The following is a 7,500-nucleotide window of genomic DNA, read 5'->3' as shown; positions in this document are numbered from 1 at the left end:
TGCAGCTTTAATTATTATTATTATTATTATTCCGCCCTAGAAACGATCGTGCAGCCCAAACCGTAAGGCCTAGAGAGCTCAAACTTGGTCAGATGGTAGTACTGGTCACAGTTACTCAGGGCCAAGGTCTCAGCGGAATCGGACAATTTGGGGCGCTTCAGTGCCCCTCAACGCGTTTGTCCCCATAACCCCTAAACCCTATGTCCAAATCTCAAGTGCTTTATATCATTGGAATCCTTGGCTCATGACTTAAAAAACGTATATCTCCAATTTCATCTCTGCCATTAAATTTTTTCGCTATGGCGTATTTTGTCCGAAACCTACTTTTGCGAACTAGTCCTAGGTTTTTCGCCTGATCGAGACCAATCCAGTGCAGTAATATTCTCTGTAGTCTCAATTTCAATAATTATCATAAAAAAGTCGAAATTTTGATTCAGGGTCCTTAAGGGGCCCCAAAATGTTCGGACTGTGAGGAGCCAGTTTTACTAAAATGTCAATAACTCAAGAACTAAATGAGCTATCAACACCAAACTTGGGACACATGTGAAAGAGGTCAAAATGAGGTCACAGTTCAAAAACCGCGGCGATTGTTTGTTCTTGTTCTCTCTCTCTCTCTCTTTGCTCCACTATCTATCTTTTCAGATCCCTACCATTGGACATCTCCTGTCAATCTTCATTATCCTGTGTGACATCACCCGTCGAGCCACCAATCAACCAGAATCAGAATTAGAATCAGAAACAGAGACAGAAACACAAGGAGAAAGATGTGTGCTAATTTGTTAGAGGGCTCTATTGTTGTTCATTCGGTTTTAGTATGTCAGACGGTTCATGTATCCCAATTTCTTAGTTATTTTGTTTATGTGACTTGCGGGTCACTTTGTGTATGTGACTTGAGGGTCACTTTGTGTATGTGACTTGAGAGTCACTTTGTGTACTTTGTGTATGTGACTTGCGGGTCACTCGTTCTGCATCTGGATGCTTGTGTTTCTTCGCTTTATGGATATGACTTTGTTTATTTTAGGGAAAACCGGACAGGTGAGTACTTCACATGACATATATTGTGCAACACGTGTGTAAGCTTTTCTGTATTAGAGACACTAGGTTAGGAGCGGGTGCCACCCTCTGTAACTTGCGAGTCACTTTGTGTATGTGAAAATCCTTTAAGGCCTTAAACTCCCTAAAGGCCTTAAACGCTTGAACCCGGGAAATGCTGCTTGCAGCTTTAATTATTGTTATTATTATTTATGTGAAATCCTTTCAGTGTTGTTTCTCTCTCCTCCTTTATAGCTGGAGAAATGTTTAAGTTTAAGTCACCTGGGAACAGATTGCACTTTTGTCCTCTACAGTCTTTCTTTTTCCTCCTAATGTTTTTTACTTTGAGAGGTGAAACTCCTGCATTAGTGACGCTCATACTGACGGCATCTGCAGAGTGTTCTCTGAGACTAGAGAGTGCAGAGACGTCTTCTCAGAGAGATGAAGCCATTGCAGCAACATCCATGTCTGATTCTTCCCCTGTGGAGTGTCGTCACTCCTGACTGTTGTCTCACACGTGACACGAACCTTCTGTCCTGATGGATTGTTTTCTCTGTCATGGTGCTGAGATGGTCAGCTGTTTGTAGGTCAGCGGTTTGTAGAAATTTCCTTCTGGAGCTTTCTAGATGAAGACTGAATGGGTCACAGCAGACCTTCTGTAGAAAGGAGAACTTATTAAGAAACACCATGATGTAAACACTGTGTTGTGAATTCAGGCTCCTTTCACTTTTTATTTTGGTTTTTTGGTTGTTGTTTTAAAAGATAAATGTGCTACGAGCCTCAGTGTTCTGCGTGGGACTCAGTGGTGTAGTGGTAAGGTCCTTGTCTCTCACTGCAGTGGTTGATGGTTTGAGTCTGTCTCAGTCCTACCACATGGTGAGCTGAGAGTGTGTGGGCCAAAGGGGTGAGAAGGTTAGAGCCTGAGAAGGTGAAACTGATGTTGGGGAAAAAAGTGGGGTAATAGTTTTTACAGCAGTTTCTTTATTATGCAAAAACTAAGTCAAACCTCTCTGTTCAAGCTTCATAACCCCTTTCTGCTCCTGCTCTGTTTCTGGGGGACAGCTACTTGGAGTACCCCTGCTCAGTCACACCATCCTGTACCATCCACACCATCACTCATCTGGAACCTTCTACACTTGTGATCTTGGAGTCCTGGCCAGGGTTTGAACCAGCAACCTCTCAATGATGCTCATCCACATGAGCTACAGGATCTCACATGAACAAGCTGCTTTATAGACCTTTTCTACTTTTTCTAATTAATCCTGACCCCATGCTAAAAAGCAGCACAACAAGATTTGAACCAGAGACTGTGACACTAACCGCTACACCACAGGGGAAGGTGACTAATGCTTGGACTTTTGTCTTAATGAAGACTGCTCACTGAAACCTGGTCAAGGTGTTAAAGTGCAGGGAAACCCAGACTCAAGCCAGGGACTGCAGGCACCAGAACCCATCACACTACCCACTACACCACAGGGGATGTTGGTGATTGAAGATACTTCTTTTAATAAACGGCTCCAGTGAAGTGTTTAAAAGTAAAAGCAAGCACATTCAGACTTGGACCAGGGCTCAATACCACCTGAGCCCATGTCACTAACCACAGGTCAGGTGGTGGTGTTGATTCTAGGACTTTTATCTTAGTAAACATCAAAACACGAGCGGAGAAAGTTTTTAAAGCAAAAGCATTGACACCCAGATTTGATCTAAAAACACTACCAGGATTGTTCAGACCAGAGAAAGAAAAAACTAACAATCTGCTGCTGAACAATGAAACACAAACACCAGACACCGCTGAGATAAAGCAACACGTCTGTACTGTACACAGTGCTGCGTTTAATCTTTATTGGATAGAACATTTCCATTTGACAATCTTAACATAAAATGAAGTAATTTCATGATTAAATATTAATTCGTCACATCAACATAAGACTGATCTTAAAGAGCAACAGCGTTAGATTTCGGCTTTTCAGAATTATATCTTGTTATCAGAGAACAAATCAATACATCACAGAGAACAACATTATTTTGACTTTTCAGAACTGAAATGAAATCAATGTGATATTTTTGTACCCTGAGCGATGCACAGATATACAGTAAACCTACAGCACTAATGAACACGTCTATTAAATGAAGGTTATCTGTTATTGACTGCAGTTCCAAATCTTTCACATAGTGAATAAAGAACATTGCTACACTTCACATCGTTCCAGTTGGATGTTACACCAATGGAGACGGGTACAAGCTCAACACAGTCCTTGTTACTAAGGTGATGCCCACCATTATTCGGCTCATTGTTCATCCAGTACCTAAAACACACAAGGAGACAAAGTGAACTTCATGAATTTACAGCTGAACCTCGACAGCATGAATCATGAACAAGACATGAAGTGTTTGGATTTTTAACGGATTCCTACAGATTCAGGTGATTACTCAGTGACGAGGCCCCTACATTTGATCTGTGTTTGGACTGATTTGTGTCCATGTGTCTGTAACACATCATCAGCAGTGATTGACAAAGTGAACATGAAGCACAGCCGCAGGTGTGATGAAGACGGAACAAAGTGGATTCTTTTCTCTGTTATACTCTAAAATGAGTTTGGAAGAGAAACACCGAATAACCTCGAACTGTATTTTTGAATGCCGTACTCTTCCATACCCAGACAGCAGAGCTGTGTTATCCACCCATTTCCACTGTCCCTCCCAGTCACGATCAGTCAGTCCAATCCAGATATTCGTATGAAATTCAGAAACAAATTGCTGTTGGTAAAACAAAAATTGATCTTGAGTTATCTCTCAAAAAATACTGACTGACATCAGAAGTCTGATCCTTCTCACCTGTTCTTCTCTGCTGTTGATGATCACCAGATCTGCTCCTGTCCTTATGCAGGCCTGTCTGCTCTCCTCCCAGGTTCTTTTATCAGTAGAGATGAGGTAACATCTGGACAAGAACCTTATCCATCCATATGGACAAAACTCTTCAGCAGGCAAACAGTCAACACTATTAACTGAGCTCTTTGTCGTGTTCTGGTTAATTTAATACCTTTAGCAGGAACTCACCTGTTTCTTTAAGCTTCTTCTGCATTGCTTCTCTCTCAGATCTCAGAGTGTCGTAGCTGCTCTGTAACTGATTTCTCTCTGAAGTCAGATTGTGGTTCAGGTTCATTAACTGGTCTTTCTCCATGTTTAAGATGTTATACCTGCTCTGTAAGCCGTCTCTCTCTGTAGTCATGTTCTCATTGTGGCTCTGTATCTGATGCAGCTCTGTGTTATGTTTTATACACAGCACAATGATTACAGCCAGCAGGAGAACACATAGGATGCCCAGAGCCACTGCAGCCATGTCACTCAAGATCACCTTTTTCCTTTCACAAGCACCTGCAGAACCTACGTAAAGAATGTGGTGCATTTTCAGTACTGCTTTTGGTGAGACCTGTGATTTTTTAGTCATTCTGAGAAACTGATAATCAGACATAAACCGCATGAAAGTGCATGACATTTTTCTAGACGTTTCTAGATTTAGACACATAAATATTATAAATATATAATTATATATTATGTTATTTTAAGAAGAATTATATTACACATTTTTGATATTTGTCTTTTTCTTTTGACGGTGAATCAATTTATTAAACACAATATAAGAAAAAGAATGTATAATTACTCTACTGATGCTTGTAATATTTAAATATCGTCGTCACAGCAATTTATTTACTTCGTATTTTCGTATATTTCATTTTGTTCTGAATAAGAAATAAGATTATTTTGAGATTGTGTGTTTTAAGTGTATAAATAAATTTGGATTTTCAAAATTTCAGGGTTTTTTTTTACCTGGGCTCTCGGTTGTTGTGTTCATGTAGATGCTGTCATAGATTCCACTCTGATTAGAAGTTTTATCAGCATCCTCCTCGTTCATGTATATGTTCTCAGAGTCTGCGTCGTTCTCAGTCGCCTCCATGGTTCTGAATAATGTTCCCACGGACTGAACGCTCCTGCCGTCTGTCTCTCTTTGTGTTGTGGTTATATCATGTGATACACATCTGTTTCTTTCTCACCTGCAAAGAAAAACAACCTACACAAAAAAATAGCAATAATTATCTTCCCTATCCTCCCTTACCAAAGACAGGGACAAAACCCATAACAAACACATTGATATGTTCACACTCCTACTGCCATATTTAGTCACACAAGCTCAGGTGGACTCCTGCACAGTATTATTGACAGTCTCCATGCATTGCAAGTGCAATATGTTCTTAAATGTCTGATGGAAATGTTCAAGTGCACCTTGTGCCTCAGGGTGACTGGCACTAGAGACCTGATGGTTAACTTGCAACTGAGAAGAGCTGAGACATCTGTGACATGAAGTTAGAGCCACAGTCTGTCTTGGGAATCCCAAACCTAGTGCAGGGCTTTACCAGGCTTTGATGACAGTCTTAGACTTCAGAGTACACATTTGAAATAGCCTAAAAATGGGTTGGGTTTAACCACTGAGATTATACATTGACATCAGGATAAAGTCTGATAGCCACTGATACGAATGACCTGCGGTAGCGCTCCTTCCTGCACTGGGGGTGTAGCAGTCTGCTGCTGAAAAAGCTACAGGGTCTCCATGGGCACATCCAGGGGGTGAGAGGTGTTGTTCCGAATAGATGTCAACTTGGTTAACATCCTTCTCTTACCCACCTCATCCACAGAGTCCAGTCTACGCTAATTCCTCTTGCTTCTTGCATCCTGAGGCATCCAGAGATTGTACCAGCTCTGGTTGTGTTCCACTTCTTGAAGATTTCAGCCAACCCTGTGAAGATTCTGAGGTATTAAAAGATGTACCAGATGAGGACCAACTGCATGTGGCAACAACCTCATAATCAACAGAGACAATTGCGAGACTGCATCTGACTAGAAATGACATTATTCATAATAACACTCTATGGTGTTGATAACAGTTTATAATCACACCCTCCAGTGTCACCCACATGAGGATGAGGTTCACTTTTGAGTCTGGTTCCTCTTAATGTTTCTTCCTCTTCCATCTAAGGGAGGTTTTCTTCCCCACAGTCACCTGAGTCACCTCAGACTTGTTCATTGGGGATTAAGACAAACACATTTATATACAAGTCTAATATTAATCTTGATTAATATATGTTCTGTAAAGCTGAATTGAGACAATGTCCATTGTTAGAAGTGCAATACAAGTAAATTTGACATTTGAATTGAATGTGTGACAAATTCATGTGTAGCGTGTCCTCTGCATGTCCAGAGAAGGGAACAGTGGAACATCACCTGGAAATATTCCAGTCAACCATGAACCAAACATGCAGGAAAGGGATGATTCCCCAACTCTGACTTCTCCAAGACAGTTGAAATACTGTGTGACGTGGACGGGTCCACTTTTGAACAGCCACTAACTGGGCTGGTGATGTGGGCAACTCAACATCTGACAGAATTATAACTGCTGTCACCTTTAAGTGGCACACCAGGGTTTAAGAACTTTGTCCATTACAGATTCCTCATGATACAGGAAAGACTCAGACAAATCTTCTGCATCACCCGACTCTTTCTACTGGGTGCACGTTAACGCACAGACAGGAAACACTGAGGGATACTGAGATACTGGGGGGGCAACATCAGGACTGTTAATCACAGGATCAGACAAATTAATGTAAAGAACAAACTTTTTTGTTGGCTATATCATTTCCCAGAACAAGGGAAACACCACTTTCTGCTTCCTCATTATTAGTGTAACATTTTTAGTGTTTTGATTTTGTTCACTAGTGTCTGTTCCTGTGGCACTTAAAATGTTCACCAACAGCTCCAAACACATTGAACTTGTATATTATTTTACATGCTGCATGAAAGTCAGTAAACACCAAAGTCAGTAAACACCAAAGTCAATAAACACCAAAGTCAGTAAACACCAAAGTCAGTAAACACCAGTCAATAAACACCAAAGTAAGTAAACACCAGTCAGTAAACACCAAAGTCAGTAAACACCAAAGTCAATAAACACCAGTCAGTAAACACCAAAGTCTGTAAACACTAAAGTCAATAAACACCAAAGTCAGTAAACACCAAAGTCAGTAAACACTAAAGTCCGTCAACACCAAAGTCAATAAACACCAAAGTCAGTAAACACTAAAGTCAATAAACACCAAAGTCAGTCAACACCAAAGTCCGTCAACACCAAAGTCAATAAACACCAAAGTCAATAAACACCAGTCAGTAAACACTACAGTCAGTCATCCCCTCTCCATGTGTTTTTGGTACATTCCGGTTTTGGTACAGCCCATTGCATTGAAAACGTCACGTATTAAAATGGCAACGTAAAGCGCGTTCACGATCCTAGCGACTGTACGCGCGTTCACGGGAAGCTGTGAGCTGCGTAACATGCACGGGGGGGGAAATCTAGCTAGCTAACATTTCTGAGACGATACATGTTCCGTTTTCAGGTAAATCCTTTATTTAATGGTTAAC

General features: G+C 40.9%; 3 protein-coding genes across 3 annotated transcripts in view; 2 read left to right on the top strand and 1 right to left on the bottom strand.

Moving 5' to 3' along the window:
- Positions 1 to 2,218, top strand: part of LOC132858066 (uncharacterized) — a 16,298-nt gene extending 14,080 nt beyond the window's left edge. Inside the window, exon 4 of the mRNA XM_060888245.1 lies at positions 2,095 to 2,218. Within this exon, the coding sequence (XP_060744228.1) occupies positions 2,095 to 2,218 (124 nt within the window). The remainder of the gene's footprint in view (positions 1 to 2,094) is intronic.
- A 770-nt stretch (positions 2,219 to 2,988) lies between these two features.
- Positions 2,989 to 5,075, bottom strand: LOC132860487 (CD209 antigen-like protein A). The gene is made up of 5 exons (XM_060891711.1): positions 4,861 to 5,075; positions 4,090 to 4,416; positions 3,868 to 4,007; positions 3,689 to 3,789; positions 2,989 to 3,338 (listed from the first exon to the last, which is right to left on the bottom strand). Exons 1-5 carry the CDS (start codon positions 4,985 to 4,987, stop codon positions 3,167 to 3,169), a joined length of 867 nt encoding a protein of 288 aa, XP_060747694.1. The 5' UTR covers positions 4,988 to 5,075; the 3' UTR covers positions 2,989 to 3,166.
- Positions 5,076 to 7,319: 2,244 nt separating this feature from the next.
- patl1 (PAT1 homolog 1, processing body mRNA decay factor) overlaps positions 7,320 to 7,500 on the top strand; it is a 10,672-nt gene continuing 10,491 nt past the window's right edge. Inside the window, exon 1 of the mRNA XM_060864069.1 lies at positions 7,320 to 7,475. Coding sequence (XP_060720052.1) covers positions 7,461 to 7,475 — 15 coding nt within the window. The 5' untranslated portion in view covers positions 7,320 to 7,460. The remainder of the gene's footprint in view (positions 7,476 to 7,500) is intronic.

Source organism: Tachysurus vachellii, chromosome 2, assembly GCF_030014155.1.
Source record: "Tachysurus vachellii isolate PV-2020 chromosome 2, HZAU_Pvac_v1, whole genome shotgun sequence".
Taxonomy (NCBI): domain Eukaryota; kingdom Metazoa; phylum Chordata; class Actinopteri; order Siluriformes; family Bagridae; genus Tachysurus; species Tachysurus vachellii.
This window is presented reverse-complemented; position numbering and strand designations above follow the sequence as displayed.